General features: G+C 35.1%; 1 protein-coding gene across 2 annotated transcripts; it reads left to right on the top strand.

The window, feature by feature from the left end:
- The first annotated feature begins 4970 nt into the window (after nucleotides 1-4970).
- LOC146138865 (ubiquitin-conjugating enzyme E2-17 kDa-like) lies at nucleotides 4971-13638 on the top strand. 2 transcript variants are annotated; one of them, XM_083394777.1, is made up of 6 exons: nucleotides 4971-5079; nucleotides 9781-9844; nucleotides 10397-10428; nucleotides 11639-11716; nucleotides 12094-12199; nucleotides 13245-13638. In XM_083394777.1, exons 1-6 carry the CDS (start codon nucleotides 5032-5034, stop codon nucleotides 13391-13393), a joined length of 477 nt encoding a protein of 158 aa, XP_083250903.1. In that variant the 5' UTR covers nucleotides 4971-5031; the 3' UTR covers nucleotides 13394-13638. The 2 variants fall into 2 exon arrangements, with proteins under 2 accessions (XP_083250903.1, XP_083250904.1); XM_083394778.1 differs by lacking the exon at nucleotides 4971-5079 and adding an exon at nucleotides 8944-9098.
- Nucleotides 13639-18923: the final 5285 nt, after the last annotated feature.

Raw genomic sequence — 18923 nt, 5'->3', positions numbered from 1 at the left:
TGTTCTGCCGACGCGTATAAATTAACAATAAAACTCAAATAGATTCTATTTAAATAAGTAACTGACGATGCAAGTATAAGCGAAGAATATGTTCCTTTAAAAATGTCTGATCCTGGTTTTACTCAGGTTTTCAAACTTTTTATTTATTGCTTAGTGCTAGGGATGTTCAAAGTAGAATCCCAAGGTATTCTAGAACAATAGGTTTCGAATCTAGAATAACGAATCCAGAATAGCGAATCCTAGTATATTTTTATTAAATTATTTAACCTCGATTTTGTTTGGGGAAGGGATTAATCTTAATCTACCCTACAGGGCCCACAATCACAGCAATAAATCGCCCAAACAATTTTCTAACATGTGTACATTATAATTAAAAAACTCTCTCATATGTTTAACATTCTTAACAACTGTCATCTGAAGCAGTTCTGTAAACTGTAATATGTCAACTGTCCAGGTTGTGTCCAAAACTTATATTTTTGCCAATAGTGAGAAAATGCAACACTCCACACAGAAGTCTTAAGCAATTCGGTCCTGATTTTGAAAGCATTGTTAAGTCTTATTGCTTCTTTTTTGACTAACATGATCTGTTATGCAGTCAAATGATGTACTGCAAAGAATACAAAGTTATTATTGACATAACGAATTCTTGACAATTACGTTGTGCATAACTGCATAACTTCCCTGAATATTGGCCTAAAGTTGACCTGAAGTAACCCCATAGCGCATTTTGTGGACGGCCAGCACGTTTTGGAACGCTATGTTACTTTTGCAACTTAACGCATTTAGGGAAATTGCGAACTCCACACCTGACATTACACGTTAGCCGCTCGCCCAATAACGCTTGATTGACACTTAACTATTAGACGAACGTTATCGCGAGACGCGGTAATTGGTCGCCCGAAAAAACGCTGACACTGCACTACGAGGTTACATTTAAAGCAAGCACTATAAATTGGTCGCCGCGGCGACAGGCCAACTTACCACACGCGTTTGTGCAATTAGGCGCAACAATCGGCGGTAAAACATTAAATTATATCGGTTCCAATTACCCGAAATAAATGGCAGAATTGGATTCGAATCCCATCTGGATTCGAATCCAAGGATTCGATATTCTACTTTGAGCATCCCTACTTAGTGCAGATAATTAACCTTTTGTAACACTGTCAAAACGCCCACAGAAGAAAGTATTCTTTTTAAATCTTGCGTTACCGTATCTAATGCAGGATATACACGCCGTTTGTGCATGTCCAACCACGCCAATGACAAGAGAACACTCCCTCAAAATTCACTGTTAGCGGTTTTGGGTGGTTTGCCTTGTAAGAGCAGCAGACGATAAGATAGCGCAATATCGTTTTTCATGTCTCAAACCCTCGGCCTTTACTCCATTATTTCACGCTTCTCCTGGTCGCAAAATATCGCCATTGATTTCAAATGGGAGCGGGAAGCCTGAATTATTCATGTCCATGAGTTCAATTCGAACGGCGACTTTTCAAACGCAAGCGCTCTGACAATTTTTTGCCGTCTGTGTGTGCTCTTTCGCTCACTTTGCATTACAACAAGCTTTATATAAGGGAAGTGTTTTACGGACGATTTCAGACCAAAACCTAGAACATCTGTTGTTAAGTTTACTCAGTACATCTTTTCTCCAAGAAATATTTTAATATTTTTACACGTGTCCTAAATTATTATATTTCAATTAGGGTTGCAGTTCAGCCACGTTAGTTAATAAATATAAGTTTAAGTAATAAGCGTTTCAGTTGTAAAGGACACATACCTAATTCTTCAATATCAATATATATAACGCCCAGCATTACAGCAGTGTTCTACCACACTTGCAATCGATATGCGGTCTTCTAAGCACCTCCAAGGTTTACAGAGTCGCAGTTGTGACGTCATGCTGGAGTGCTTTATGGCAGGTTCAGATTTGGTTAAGGTTAATGTTCTTTCAAATTATTCGGTTCAGTTCCGATTTGGCTCCTTAAAATCGTAGAAAAAAAGGGTTCAGGTTCGATTACGGTTCGGAAAAAGTTTGCCCGAAACCGGTTCATAAAGTTTCGTTTCGGTTACGGTTCGACTCTCTGCTTCTAAACACCTCCAAGGTCCACCGCATATACTTGCTGCTTGTTTGAATCTCACCGCTGTAAATTGATAGTTCTGTCGCTAAAGCATTGGTCGCGTTTGTACGCGGACGTGAGTTCGACTCCCACCAAGGCACCAGTATTTAAAACCAGTAGTTTATTTGTCGGAATAGACGTTATGAAACTATGTGTTGTTCCAGGATTATACGCAAAGTATCGTTGGAATCCCTATTCACTTACGTTTGTTATATTACGTCATGTTATATTACGTCATACACAGATTGCCGTGCCAGCGCCGGACCGGAAAAAGTCCAGTCGGTCATGACGTCACGCCAACGACCAAGCACCGAAACGAGGTCTTGAAAAGATAGTGGGAGATGGCGTCATCAAGTCTGTCTAGCAGTCAAGATGGTGACCGGGATATCGATTTTACAAAAACCTGAAGCAACTTGGACGTTTTTTTGCGACAAGTTGTGGTAACCAGCGCCATTACGTCTCACTATGATCTTGATGGACGCTTATAGGTTGCACTGTTACAAGCATAAGCTGACATTTGACCAGAAGTTTAAAAATGTTAGAGTTTGGATTGACGCTTTTATCGCCGTCAAGTTTTATTAGAGGAAGGCAATGGTGTTGATTTGGGAAATAAAAGCAATCAATTAAAGGATTTGGGGTTAAAGCTTTTCTAATAAAAACACGCTTTGTTTCGTTTCATCGCAAGTTTATTTGGCCACTTGACTGGTATCTGTACAATCATTGCTGTAAAAATGCCAAATTTCGGCCCCCATGTATAAAATAACCTTGGCACTGTTTATAGAGTCGTTTGTAACGTAAAATAGTAAATTAACAATCTAAAATAACGGTTTTTCGACTATAAACTAAATTCTTATTCGGAATTTAGTTTTATTCCGTCTAAGGTTGTATTTTAAGTTAAATCTTTGTTGCTTGAGGCCGAGTCCACGATACTTTAAAGAATGTTTTAGAAATTTTGGTGAGCTAAAATATTTCAACTTTGGAAAACCGCGTACAATCAGCAATATACAGCTGTGTTTAATCTTTATCGTTTTCAATTTAAAAACTTTCCATATATAGCCAGTCTCCTTGCACCAACGAAACAATCTTGCGTATTTTGTCACCGCCATTTCATCAACTTTTCCAAAATACTGTATGGTATACCAACCTGTTACTTTCTATGAACGCTATACAGTTTACGTTTGCAATTGTGCATATTGTTTTTATTCGCCGCTGTTGACACGAAATATGTCAAGCAATATTACACGCAATTTGTGCCACTGTAAAGTTTTCCATCTTTTAGAAATCAACGATGTAACTAAATCGGACAAATACTTTATTGTCAAATCCCATACAGAAGTAGGTATAATTTTGAACGTTTCGAAAAACTTTGATCGGAGTAAAAGACTATGTTGAAAATGAATAAAGAGCTATTCGAAATGTTCAAAGTGCTATACTTACTTCTGTCTGGGCCTGGATATTCTTACTACGCTTTACTGCAACCTCCTTTAGTAAAGTCATTTCTTCAGGTGTCACAAACTTTTTACGTCAAGGATATTTTTACATGAAAGGAATGACAATCCAGGGATACTAGGCCTACATATTTTTATGTAAAAATTCAAAGACTTTTTAAAGATCTAAATAATCCACGTTTTGAATAGAATTCGAAAACAAATTCCATTGGCAAACGCAATAACAAATGGTTAAAAGTTTATTATACTACGACAATTTTCAATATGCAAATCAATTTAAAGTCATTTGAAGGTTCAAAAACTCTGTGGCAACCCTGCGATGATCAAAAGTTTTGTTTTAAATGGAATTTAAAAATGTTCTACTGTACTTTATTTTCATTAAGGAAATATACCGCGGTCTGTTAGAATTAACTCTGTGTGCTGGATCTAGCCCGTGGGTCGTAGTTTGGTAAACTCTGAAGTATAGGTTGTACTGTGACTAGTTCTTATTCATACCTGGACAACTAGATTTAATTTAGCTTTTAAAATTTAAATTAGAATTAAAATAAGAACATTTCAGTTTTCCAAATTATATTAGTATTTAAATTTACTTCTATACAATCAATTTTATATAAGTGGCAATTTATTCTCATATCAATGTGAATGGTTAATATTTGTGTTTTAATTTTATATATTTTTAGCATAGGATAATGTTTTTTAGACTGTAAAAATTCCCAACAAGTCGTTCCAATCGAAGAGTATTAACTCAAATTCTTTGTTATGAGTTATGACTGAAAGACTAAAAGTGCTATTTGACAAAGTAGTATTTTTGGTAGAATCTGAATTAGATTGGAACCAGTATTAGAACGCACAAGCAATTCACAAATATTAGAATTAAAATTAGCCGCACTTTGCTCTAATTTATTGAATTAGGAAACTAGAATTATCTAGTTGTCCAAGTCTGCGCATATCATTGCGACCTTATAGCGACAAGGCTCGAACAATATGTCAACAAACCAAGCAAAATGGAACATCTATCACACCGTAGGGTTTCCACCTTGAATTGCGCAAAGTAAAATCACCAGCGCAGCTTAATAGTCTTCAGCTCAGGTTACAGAAAAGCTTTATTGCCGACTTGACAACACAACAGCAGTCCTATTGTTGTGTGACGTCACATTGAGGCTAGTAAGTGCTGGCAAAAGGCTTGGCGTAAATTCTGACGTTTGTTTACTCTACCGGGCTTGTACCTTTGTAAGATGTGTGCTATTGGCGTGTCGCAATACCATATATTTTCAGGGCGTATCATAACCTGCCTAAGGCGCAACATTTAAAACGGGAAATACCCGGGTGAAATCCTAAGATAAAACTCCTATAAGTCCATATAAAATCGTAACTTTGATAGACCAAGACATACCACTTCGCTTGGCTTGAAATAAAAGGTACTTTTATTAGATTTTCTGTTTTCCTTGTTTTGCTACAATTTCGAGAGAATGCTTCGTTCCCAAGATGCGTCACGTTCGATGAAACGTCTTATCGCAGTAAGTATTTCTAAATTCAGAAATATAAATAAAACATTGGAATTTCGAAAATAATATTTTTAAAGAATCTTTGTTTTAAAGACTCTTGCTTCACGAAGCGCTAGCGGGTAGCCTATGGCAGGGGTCGGCAACCTTTCGTACGCAGTGTGCCAGTTTATGAATAATGTCAAAGTATTTACAACTCGCGAGCCAAACATTTTTCTATGTTTGGTTTCGCACTGGCAATCAGGGCTGCGGAGTTGGTTAAAAACAACCCGAGTCCGACTCCGGCCAAATATCAGATTTCATTACGTCCCGAGTCCGACTCAGCCTCTGTATTTTACCAATTTACGTAACTAAATTAAGGTGGATATTCCGCAATCCACTGATAGGGTCATGGAAAATATGCCACGAACATATGCTATTCCACCTTAACAATTTACAGTTTGTGCTGCCTTATCAGTTTCGAAATTTGGTACGGTACTGCGCTTGCGCACATGTCAGACTTGGGTAGTTTTACCTGGTCTTACTCGAGTCCCGAGTCAGACTCAGCAGCCCTGCTGTGATCTGACATCTAGTTACGTATCTTTTCTGAAATATATTTCGATGCTTTTAAGCTGATACCTAGAAGTGTTAACTATTAGTTTCGTTTTTGTTCGTTTCTCAGTCGCACAAAAACACACGTGCTTACTTTTAATGTAGAACAGTGGTTCTCAACCTTTTTAGCGTACGGACCGGTAAAATTTTAAAACAATTTTTGCGGACCGGTGGCCTTCAAAAATTAAAATGAACCCAAAATGTAATTATGACAAAAGTATGCAACTTAAAAGAAAATAACGAAAACTTCAATATAATGAGAAATTTCCTGCTGTTTTTTTGATATCATACGTGTTATACGTGGTTCTGTTGAAGTTTTTCACGTACAACTAGTCTTAAAGTTTAAGACTTAAACAAGCTGTAGCCTACTTTAAAACAGTTGGGCACACAACACTTGTAGCATGACGTACCAAAAAGTCCAAAGTAGACGATTAACTCTATGTTACGTCACAATGCTGCGAACTTCGGAACTGGCTATGTTCTAAATTTGATGGACAAGCCGCCTTCAACATCTTGCTTTTTGCAATTGAGATATAAATTTGTAATATATTTGGCGGACCGGCAGGAAAGTTGACGCGGACCGGCGGTTGAGAACCACTGATGTTGCCCTGCTTTAACGTAGTAAACATTACGCCAAATTTGGGACATTGTGACGTAATAGGAACGGTTAGTGGTAAACAACAAGTATAACGCCAACAAAAATGATATTAAATACAACAATAATATTAGATGCAACAGAAGACACTTATTTGTGACACGAACTGGCAATGTGTGCAACCATTTAGTTCGCGCTAGTGTCAGTGATGTAATAGTAATGTTAATGATGTGGCAGTGATGCACTTTTTAAAGGGGATATAACGTGCGCGTTAAATCAATTGGCGTGCCATGCAATCTCATCGGTTGCCTACCCCTGGCCTATGGGATAACATTTATCTAGTAGGCTACAGGATCTGAAACCGTTTTCTAGTCGCAGGCCAAAGCTGAAACCAGAAAGGTCTCGGCGGGCCGTAATAAATTTTAACTGAAATTTTTGTTGTTGCAATTTTGAAGCATTTTATTATAAGAGCGAAAACAATTTTCGAAAGTCGGGGCTAAATTGCGTCATCCATCATCACAATAAAAAGAGGTGAAATATACAATCATGGTATGCGCGACGCCTTTAAGCTGTAAAAAATCCACCAAACTTGTTATACCAGGCGTTAAAAAGGAGAATTTTTGCATTTTCCAATTAAAATCAGGGAGTCGAACCGGAAACGAACTGGAACTTTATGAACCGGTTTTGGGTCAATTTTTGTCGAACCGTAACCGAACCTGAACCGGTTTTGTAAGATTTTAGGGAGCCGAACCGAATATTTTGAAAGTACCTGAACCTCAACCGAACCCGAACCTGTAAATATAGAGGTTCGCTCCAACATGATGTCACAACTTCTATTTTACAGAGTCAAGTTACGCCGTGTTTGTAATTTTAAGAAAAAATATGAATATTGAATAAATAAAACGTACGTCACGTAACTCAGATTAAAAGACTTACAATTCAAAGAATATTCTCTACATTTATCCACCCATGTTTTGAGATTTAACGCAACTTATATTGTATCAGAACCGAAACTTTATGAACCGGATTTGAAATAACGATGGTCGAACCGGAGCTGAACTTTTAAATATCTCCGAACCGAAACCCGAACTGAATCAGAATCCGAAAAAATCCTTGAACCCGAACCGAACCTAAACCGGAAAAATCAAACGGTTTGACTCCCTGGTTAAAATAGCCAATATTTATGGAGAATTGCCTCATGCCCAGTTATAAAAAAGTTTGCGTAACGGGCAAAGCACATATTTTATAGGATTTTTATGCTAATAATTAATTCCACAGCTATTGTGTACAATAGAAGAAAGTTTTATAAGCAGAGCTTTAAAAGTAAACGGAAAGCTAGTTATTGTGATTGACTGTGTCATGATCTTTCACTTTATGGTTATTTGCGTGAATGTTTTTCCACTGATCAAAAAAGGCTTCAAAACAGTACAACAAACCCCTTTCTCCAAAAAAACTGTTTTTTAAAGGTAAATTATCTTAAAAAAATATTTTTCAAAGGTAACACGAAATAAAAGTTGTCAAATGGGATCGGCGATGCAAATTAAACCTCAAGATGCCAAGGATCCGTGACGAATTATTACTTCCTGCGTTACAAACCTAATAAAAACACAAAATATAGCTTTACGGGCAACATTCATTAAAAGCAATAGTTAATATAGCAAATATATAGTGTTATGTTATACAATTTGGACTGTTGTTATACAACAAGACAAATAAAGTGTTATACAACAGACAAATAAAAACGAGGTTCGTAAAATTCAGTCACGGTTGATATATTTTAACAATCCTCGGCGACTAAACGTTCTGGCTGCTTTCGAAGCTTTTTGTTCCCGAAGAATGGAAATTGCCAGAATTTAGTTCCTCACTTTTTTCACTGAAAGCAACACTGTAATTTTTTTAACGGCATATTTATATTAAATGACCGATTACAATTAAATGGACATCGAAGATCTATTGGTCGTAACAAGTTAAGGCGCTCTTTCACTTATGTACGTGAAAAGTTATGCAAAAAACAAAAAAAATAATACCGCATACCACAACGCATATTGTTTGGGTTAGGGTGCGGGTTAGCGTTTGGGTGAGGGTGGGTCAAGTAATATTATGTTTATTATTAATAATAACTTGACCCACCCTCAACCAAACGCTAACCCCCACCTTAACCCAAACAATATGCGTTGTGGTATGCGGCATTTGAAGAAAGTTTTTTTTTTATTAATTTTTACGTACAATAGTGAAAGAGCGCCCAAGTTAATAATGGAGCTTTTATTTAAATGTCTTGGGGTATTTCAGGCCTCTTACTATTTGGAACGTAGAAAGTAACGCAAAAAAACTGTCTACAAATACCGCAACGCACATTATTTGAGTTAGGATGCCGGTCAGTGTTTGTGTGGGTCAAGCCTTATTAACAATAATGGCGCTCTTTCACTATTGTACGTAATAATTAATAAAAAAAATGTTTTCTTCAAATGCAATAGTGAAAGAGCGCCACAATAATACTGTTTTTTGCGTTACTTTCTACGTACAAAATAGTAAGGGCCTGAATTTCCTGAAATACACTAAGACATTTAAATAAAAGCTCCTTTATTAACTTGTTACGACCAATAGATCTTTCATGTCTATTTAATTGTTATCAGTCGTTTAAAATATAAGCCCCGAGATTTCTATGGATGACTTATATAGCAATCCGATGATTCCCTTGCTTTTATTTATTTTGAGTTTCAAAACACAGTTGTTTTAACAGTAATGTACTTTTCTTCTTTCTTGATTAAAGCACAAATAAAAGCCAGGTTTTAGCTAACTTTTCGTACATACAGTAATTAAAAGCATGGCTTTGAAGCGAATTAACAAGGTAGGTTAATCGATTGTTTTCCATAAAAAAACTTCTAGGAAACTTTGTATTTACTGTGTAAAAGTTTGCATGTTTTTATTCTTTAACTTAAATCCTTAATTCTAGCCAGACCGCATTCCATAATTTGTGATCGTCTAAGATTCATGCCAAAAATATTTTTCCTGCCATATATACTCCAAAAAAGGGTCACTCTAAATTTCACTTTAAGTTTAATTACTATTTAATCGTTTGTCCGCAGCTAAATATAGTTGGTCACCCAATAAGACAAGATTCAAATAAAACAATGGCATTTAACATATTTGAGCCAAAAATTCGCTGTAAATTCAATAAATGTTTCACTGTAATTTAAATCTTTAACTGTTAATTCAGCGCTGGTCTAGAATTCCACCAAATTTATTCCAACATTAATGAAACAAGGTGTCAAAGTTGAAATTGCAAGAATAGGCATAAATATGTTATTAATATAATAATAATACTTGACTCACCCAGGAAACCAAATGCTAACTCGCACCGTAACCCAAATAATATTGTGCTTTGTGGTAGGATTCTAGACCAGCGCCCTGGAATTCACTCAGGGGTCCAAGAACGAATTGTGATTAAGCTTTCTGCCATGTGAATGATTACTAAATAGCGTTTTAGATTATAGTCAGTGTTTTTACCAAGGTAATACTTTTTTTTCCAGGAGCTGCAAGATTTTGCCAGGGATCCACCAACACACTGTAGTGCAGGTCCAGTTGGTGAAGATCGTAAGTTTATTCAACTCTTATCACATAAAAAATTGAAAGGGCTATTCAGCCGGACACCAAACTAGTTTAAATGAACATATACGGTACTATTCTAAACACTTTTTAATATGCAATTGATTCAAAGACATTTTAATTTTTTTCTAATTACCAAGTTAAAGTAGACATTATAACAAAATGTCCCCTGGTAATTTAGCATTTGACGTCGTTCACACAAAGAAGGCAACTTAATCGGTCACACTAGGTAACAATTACAATTACCAGAGGTGCAAGCGTAAAAGAGTGATCCGGTCAAATAGCCTATAGGCACCTTCTGGGGCTATTTACCCGACAAAAAAGTAATTTAAAGCGATTTCCCAAAATATCATTGAAATTATGCAAAACTTATATATACATATTCAATTCTTGTACTAAAATATCGGCCAAAGTATCGGTCTACATTTAATGATACCGATATATCAGTAGAAGCCAAATATCAACCGATATTAGTTATTTATCACCTGTTGCACCATTATTGACCATCTTATAAACTAAAACTAACATTGTTTTTTTTAGTGTTTGCCTGGAGGGCGTCTTTAATAGGACCGGTAAGTAAATCTTGTTTACTTCTTGGCAACATTTTTTTCCTTAAACCAGCCAAATTTAATCTACATTTTAGTGCCTCTACCATAAACACTGTTGCCTCAAAATCTTTAAAAGTTGATTTATATATTAATGGAAAATCTTAGAAAAACCATTTGTTTTTCAAAGTTTTTGATTTAATTTTATGTTCAGCTTTAAGTTATTATTTTCAAATTGTCTTGACCATGGCATTTATAGTGTTCTGTTTTCAAATTATAATAAAAAAAGGCTATATTTTTTTTTTGAAAAGTGTTTTACATTTTTTTCATAACTTGTGTGGCAACCTTGTAGTAGGCCAGTTAGTTAGAAAATCATTTTTTAAATTTCAAAGTATGCTTTCTATAAATTTTGATGACCAATTGTAAAGTTGTTTGCTTCTTAAATAACTGCAAGTGGTGACTTCATAACACACTTAAACAAACTAATAATCATGTTTTTTTATTTGTCGCTGGTAACCCTTAAGTTTAATTTGTATTGACATTACATTTCATTAGCGACCAATAGTTGCTAATGGTCACAGATCACCTACTGGCCTTTTACTATCATTACAAACCACCTGTTTTTCTATTTAAGACCATTTTTCTTGATTTATATATGCTTATTTCTTGATTCTTGATTGTTATATGCTTATTGCCGACAATAAATTAAAAACATGTTTCCAGCGATAGCCATGGTTTTTAAATGGGTATGGGTCGAAAGAATTTCGCTAAAAGGTTTTAACTCACAACTCCATTACCCCGCATATACAAAAGCTGTCGTAAACCCTAGCGGTCAGTTTAGCACAAGTTGCAAACCACTGGTGTAAATCATTAACCACAGCTTTATGTGCATTTCTATAGTACCACATATCTTATTAAAAATACACAATTTAAAGTGTAGAAAATATTCTTTACCCAAAGTGTCTTATAAGCAAAAAATATGACATTTGTTGAAGTATATAATGTGCATTTAAAAGGTTTTTGTTTTCCGTTTCATTAACATACCGAACAAAAAAAATAACAACTTTACAGATGTAACACTTTGTGCAAAAAATTCTACGCACTTAAACGCAAACCCTTAAACTCGTTGCATGACCCCCACTTCGAGAAAGCCTGGTTTACCGTCACTGTTTTTATTTTAAGATATCAACTCGTATTCTGCTTAACATACCAAACATATTTTTGATTTCCTTTGCAGGATGATAGCCCTTATCAAGGAGGTTGTTTTTCTCTTAGCATTCAGTTTCCCACAGATTATCCATTTAAACCACCAAAGGTAAGTTGCTTTAGCTGATTTAGCTACTTTTAAAAGTGTATGCCATACCCCTTACAACCATATTACACTGCGACTACATAATGATTCGCTTTAACTCAACCTCATTTTACCGCACTGAAGATGGCATAAGCCCCTGCCGAAATGTATGAAAATAAAAGAATGAATCTTTTATCAGTTATTTGGGTCACTTTTTTTCTATTAAAGATTATGAACACATCCATGTTTAGTGTTCCTACATATTAAACTGTTCAACTAAGTTGCATAGGCATAGCTTTGGATAAAAAATACAAGCCTAAAAGTGATAGATTTTCTTATAATACATTTTTTTAAGCATTCTTTGCTGCCATTTTTTACAGCTGTTTTATGTTTTATTTCAGATTAGCTTCTTAACCAGGATTTACCATCCTAATATAAATAGCAATGGTAGCATATGTCTTGACATTCTGCGTTCACAATGGTCTCCAGCCTTAACACTAGCTAAAGGTAATTATCAAACTTATTATGCATAGCTTTTCTTTATGTTGTGGTTAATGTTGGTTAAATGAATGATTGCCTATGTAAAGAACAATCTGCTTTTTTAGCATTTGAATGTTGTTTGTGCTATTCGTTTCCTATAGAAAATATTTTTGGTTGCTTTATGTCGCTGTAATTATAGTCTGTATTACTCTTAAATATTGGCCTATTACACATTTTGTTAACAATACCGAAAAAGCTCCTCTTAAAAGAAAAAGATTTGCAATATTACAAAATTTTACTGAAATAAGTTAAGCAAATATGACAATGCCACTAAATTGAGGAAGAATGCCAGTATTTCTAATCATGATTATTATTGTAATTCTTGCCAAGCCTCCAGGGAAACAAGCTCTATTTTCAAAACTTCTTTAAACCCCCCAAAAAATAGACCAAAATGTTACACACTTCAAACTAGAACAACTAATTGTGTTTTCGAAACAATTCATACACGCTTATGTGATGAAACATTAATATATGCATTGCGTATATTTTTTTATCAAGCCAGTCTGAAGTCCAACTGTTCAACGATAACAGCATACATCAGGGGTGTCCAACAAAAGTCCAAACAAGACGGCCTAATAAAAACTGTCACGCAAGTCACCCAAAAATGCAGCCAATTGTCATTGTTTATTCACAATACAAAACAATCCCAGTAATTACGACAACAAACAATTACTTCTGATAATATAACATTATACTATTTTTTTTGTGTGTAAAATCGATTTTAATATTAGAAAAAAATAGTTGCTAAACTTTGGCACGGTAAGAAGTTATAAGATAAAAATTGGCACGCTGGCATGTTTGAGTTGGACACCCCTGGCATACATTATAGATGCCTTCAGAAAGACAAAACAAAATCTTTTAAAATGCACCCTGTTTATAGTTAGTTTAAAGTGAAATTAAACAAATTGATATTTCTTTGTTTAAAATATTCAACCTACTTATCTATCAGCTCTTGTATTTAATTGGTATTTTTCTTATTTAGTTTTTTCATTTTTTTTATTTTGTCTATTAGTTCTTCTATCCATATTATCGCTTCTAAACGACCCCAACCCAGACGACCCTCTAGTGCCGGAGGTAGCTAAGGTCTACAAAACCGACAAAAGCCGCTACTGCAAAACCGCCAAGGAGTGGACCAACAAGTACGCCGTAAACTACGACTGATTTCGAGAGCGGTAAATGTTCAACAACTCTGACCACCCACAAAACCTAAAATTTTTAAAATACATGATGTACAACTAATTAAATGACAGTTTTGGTTTAGTAGTTGTAATATATTGTTGTTGCAAATAGCGCTGAGCAATTTTTTTTGTGTGTGTGTTATTTTGACGGCTTTAAGCTTCAATCTAAACGATGTTTTACTATTTAAACTTATTGTTTATTTTGCAAACAGGACAAGTTTGTTTTGTTTAACAAAAACTCGAAAGATAAAGAAACGTAATTTTACATTATGTCCGCCAGTAAAATGTAAAAAATAGTTAAAAGCAACTTGTAAAAATAAGTGAAAAACATTCACGCTTGTTCTATAGCTAGCCGATTTTTCCCCCGTAACTATGCTTGTTTTAACTACTAGCCTTCTCTGGTGTCAGTCTATCAAACACGCGAATGTGCGAAGCGATTCCTTCACATTCAGGCAAAACTTTCTCTCTATGGTTTTATCTTTGCGTTTTCATCTATACAACGCCTCTCTTTTTTTGTGGGGCTCGTAATGGCCTTGCCTTCTTCGCATCTTTTCTTCGTGGTTAAATAAAAACAGATCCGTTAAAAAGTTTCCATCTTTTTGGAACTGCAACATCTAGAACAGTGCTTCGTAAACTTTTTTAGTTTGGTTCACCCCTAGCATCGATCTTCAGATTTCATTCACACTTGTCTCATGATATGATAAAACTATCTCGTCTGTATATGACAGCACAAAATTACTTAAGTATTTTCGATTTTTGTTAAGATCAGCTCAAGCTAAGTTTTACCATTGCAATCTACAATTTCTCTAGTCCAGAAATATAAAGCTACAAAAGCACAAAACGCAGTCACCAAATGTTTGTACTTAAACACTCGGTGCAAACCAACGTTTATTACAATAAGCAAATAAACACTAGTTCAGTAGTCGATTACTGCAGGGATATCATACATTTCTGACAGTTCACCTTCATTCAACCCCTGCAAAAAATTGGTTCACCCAGGGGTTAACTATTCCCCATTTTAAGAAACACTGATCTAGAACACAGTACAAGGTTTACTTACAAAAAAATAATTTGTTTACTCCAGGATGCAGCGAAAGCGGACTTAAATGACTATGTATGTTGGAGCATAATGGTTAGAGGTTGTAGTAAGAATATCAAAGCCCGTACAGAACTGGTGATTTGAAAATGAATAAAGATAGATAAATTTTTATTTTTTTGGAACGGCAACAACCATAGAACGCAGCACAAAGTTTTACTTTACAAAAAAAATGACAGTTGTTGTTCCGCATCCAGCGAAAGACCGCAAGGTAGGTACATTGAGTCAACTGCACCCTGTTTGCGATTCAATTCGAAGTATTCACAAATGTTCATTGTTCATTGGAAAAGAAAACATTATTTGTAGTTTCATAATGTATAATTACAAATATATTAAGATAAACAAACGAAAAATCATCAAAGACAACGCAAGTTTATTGCCAGAAATAAAGTGAACACAGTCATGCATTTACAACTTTAATACAATTGCTAAGAGCTTGAAGGAAAATCATTCACAAGAAGAACATTGCGAAACGATAAGTTATATTGGGTTGGTGTTACAAACGTACAAGATTAACAAGCGATAGGTCACGGTACATTAAAGGTAGAATTTTATCAATTCCCAGCATAAACCATGGTTAAAAGACTATAGGAAAAATATGCATAGAAATTTACCCACCTGTTTGGGTTTATTTTGCGATCCTACATAGAGATAACGATGCTTTGGTCACAAATATGTCTGTTCTATGCTATGCCAAGTAACCAATTTAACTAGGCTAAATAGACAAAACTAAAATCGGACTTGCAAAGTTAATGTAAGTAAGTAAAAAATTGTTTTGGGGATTAAAAAATTAAATAGTTTCGATTGTTAATTCCTATTTTATGAGAAATTTACCTTTTAAGGTAGAAATCGCTTCATAGCTAATTAACATAGGCTTCCATACCACCCGAGTACCGAAACTAAGGCCTAGATTTCCATCACCCTCAAACGTACACCGCAAATGGAACTATTTGAAAGAAATTATCACCTCTTTTTGGGTAGTTATTATAGACGCATATTTTGAAAAAGGGAAGGCAAAAAAGCGTCACAAAAGGCAAATTTATTTGGCAGATTCACAAAGGGGGTTGGGCACATGGATATCCAAGCCCTTCCCCTAAAAAATGTATATTTTCCTTACACTAACCACCTAAATGGAATTGATTTCGAAGTTGTTTCTAACATGTGTTTGCTTCTTTGTTAAAATGGGTTCAGTCTGGATGCGATCTACACTCTGAAATGTGGCTACAGGCAGATTGGACAACTAGATTTATTTTAGGTTTTTCAAAATTAGATTAGAATTAGAATTAGATTGTTTTAAGTTTTTTCAAATTAGATTAGAATTAGAATTACCGAATTCCTAAAAAAACAAATTTCAACTAGAATCACATTTAATTATTTACAACCAATTTAATTTAATCGCTAAGTATTCTCATAAGAATGTGAATGGTAAACATGTGTGTGCTAATTTTTAGGCCTTTTTATGCTTTTTAGACTGTAAAATAACATACAACTCGTTCCAACCAAAGAGTTTTAATTGAAATTCTGTGTTTTAACTGAGTCACTAAAAATGTCGTTGGACAAAGTAGCGTTTTTGAAAATATCCGAATTAGATTAGAACTAGAATTAGAGCACACAGGCAATTCATAAATTAGATTAGAATTAGAATTAGCCGCATTTTGCTCTAATTTAATGAATTAGAAAACTAGAATTATCTAGTTGTCCAAGTCTGGCAGGCAACTTGATTTCAATTCTAAACAATGGCACTTTTTACGCTGGACGCGAGTATTTTCCACCGTTTAAATATAAAATACATTTTGACGGTTGCTCTGTGTCTTGATTCCTGAAAAGTTTTCAGATATACTTGGGCCTCCTGAAAAGTCACATAAAAAGTAGTTTATAATTCTCCTAAAAAGTTGGGCGAAAACAAGCGAGATGCAAAACAGCTGGGACATTTGGACATTTTTAATATCCTCGGAAGAACGTTTATTTTTTTGGAAAGGAATACAAATCCTCTTTAAAGAGAACATATGGTAGCCCAAGGAAATTACAGAACTAATTCATGTGTCAATGAGCAGGGCTGCGGAGTCGGTTAAAAACAACCCGAGTCCGACTCCCGAGTCCGACTCCGGCCAAATGTAATATTTTGTCGAGTCCCGAGTCCAGCTCTGACTCTACAGCCTGTATTTTACCCATTTATGCAACTAAATTAAGGTGGATTTTCTGCAATCCACTCATATTGGTGTCATAATTGATCCTCTCGCATTACATGGTTTAAAAATATTTCACAATTTGCTATTACACTTTTACAACTTACATTTTGCCGCCTTAACAGTTAAAAAAATTTATACTGCGCATACGCACGTCGGACTCGGGACTCGGGTAGTTGTACGCGGTCTTACTCGAGTCCCGAGTCCGACTCCGGCAAAACAAACCGACTCCGTCGAGTCCCGAGTCCGACTCCGACTCCGCAGCCCTGTCAATAAGGCATAGGACCCTAAATATGACCTCTAGTTGGAATAAGTATTGTCTCTCAACCAATCACATCGAAAATCTCTATTTAGGACCCACTTTATAGCTCTTTAAAAGATCGTTGTTATAGGCCTACTGACTTTTGTAAGATCAATATAAACATTTAGGCTAAATTAATTTTTAAAGTTGTTAAAATGAATGGTCGCCAAAACATTAAAATACAGGGGGTAACTGGTGGCATATATAGTGATAATTAAAATTGTCGTGTAGTGTAAAATTTTATTGAAACTTAGTTCGAGTTTGCATAATAAACTTTAATAACAGTGTTGTGTTATAGCTTCATCAAATTATGCCGTGAGCCAAAGAAAAAATACCCGCCATAGTTTGGTGTCAGTTGCTATAAACCTACAACAAGGCATATTAACCTGTAACAGGGAACTGAATACATTTCACTTCCCTATTTTCTATCCAACCACGACGGTTGACTCATGTAGATGACGTCATACCCACTTATGTTGCAATGCGACTAGGCTAAAGCAACACTGTGGAGTGTTGGATAACTGACTGCTAGAGGTTGGCGTTGGACGTGCGAAGTGTTTCTCAACCTATAGGCCGCGAGTGAGCATGACCGATACTTGACATTTTATTTCGATACCGATATCAGGTATTTTCGACAAAAAATATTGCGATCCGATACCAAATGACGTCATTATTAGGGCGATTATTTTTTGACTTGTCAAAATTTACACGTTAGGTCAAAATATGTCAAAAATTTTTTAAGTCAAAGTCGAATAAAAATGCACATAAATCGTTTACAAAATTAAAAAAAAAGTATAGTCAGCTGTTTGAAATTGGTCGTTCAGTTTTGTTTTAAATTTAGCGTTCAATTTATCAAAAAAAATTAGTTTTGATATATGTTCAAAGTCATTTTAACCGTATTATATCTTCATTAGAGCAATATACGGCCGGTATAAAAAACGTTTGAATAACGACGCTTAGGTGATTTAAATCAATGTATTTCTAACAGGTCAAACTTTTGTCAAAATAAATTATTTTATGTCAAAATTTGTCAAAATTTTAATTTTTCACGTCAAAAATTTTTTTTTTTAATTGAGAAACACAAGCGTAAAATGTTAGCAACAAAAAGTGGAATTTGAGTCATCTGCTCAACCAGGGATCGTCAATGATGTCGGATCGGAGCCGCTACCTGATGCCAAGTGACAGTATAGGTCCGATACTACGATGCTATCGGTGCCGATCCGATACTAAATTAAATTGTGCAAATCAGCCCTGACTTTTGATCCAGTGAAATGACTTTTACCGTGAAAGTTACATTTATAAAAATATATTAGGTTAACAACAGAAGGTAGCTGACATTTAAAACAAAGCAGTTTTGGGGGCCACTCTTGGACTTCATGTTATTCTGTTGCCTGTCTTTATTACGTAAGAAAAAATACCGAACTTATTTAAATGCTGTTACCATCGTCAAGTTAATAATTAATTAGTATTCTATGATAACAGCTTTGTCGTTCCCCGAAATATATTTTTAATGTCGTGTACCATATGATATTAACCAATCCTGATTGCATTTCAGTGCCTTCCCGCCAGAGATCTTTGACGTGGAATGCTTGCCAAAATCATGCCAATGACGTCATTTGGCGTGGAATATTGCTGGCCTAGTGAATTTACCCAAAAAATGTTCTTTTTCGGCGTACATATCGTCTTATTTTGGCGTAAAATTTCAGCGGAAAAAAATTTGGCGTAAATCTTTGCCGGCCACAAATTATGGAATGCATTCAGGTATCCAATAACTGTTTTCATTAAATAAAATTTAAAAACACATTTCTTACGAAGTTGATTACTGAAAATCACTATTTTACCAAATTAACAATGAACAATTTAACTTTTGCCAATGAAATTAGTTCGCTTATTTTTGTGAAGACTGCTTATACGCAAATTTCCATAAAAG

The sequence above is a fragment of the Ascidiella aspersa genome, chromosome 7 (genome assembly GCF_963924565.1).
Source record: "Ascidiella aspersa chromosome 7, kaAscAspe10.2, whole genome shotgun sequence".
Classification (NCBI taxonomy): Eukaryota; Metazoa; Chordata; class Ascidiacea; order Phlebobranchia; family Ascidiidae; genus Ascidiella; species Ascidiella aspersa.
Note: the sequence above shows the minus strand (reverse complement) of the source record. Positions and strands in the feature narration are given on the sequence as shown.

Coding starts and splice junctions, on each gene's coding strand:
- LOC146138865 (XM_083394777.1), top strand. CDS start 5,032: ATGCTTCGTTCCCAAGATGCGTCACGTTCGATGAAACGTCTTATCGCA. Junction 5,080..9,780: donor CGATGAAACGTCTTATCGCA/GTAAGTATTTCT, acceptor TTTTTTTTCCAG/GAGCTGCAAGATTTTGCCAG. Junction 12,200..13,244: donor AGCCTTAACACTAGCTAAAG/GTAATTATCAAA, acceptor TTTGTCTATTAG/TTCTTCTATCCATATTATCG.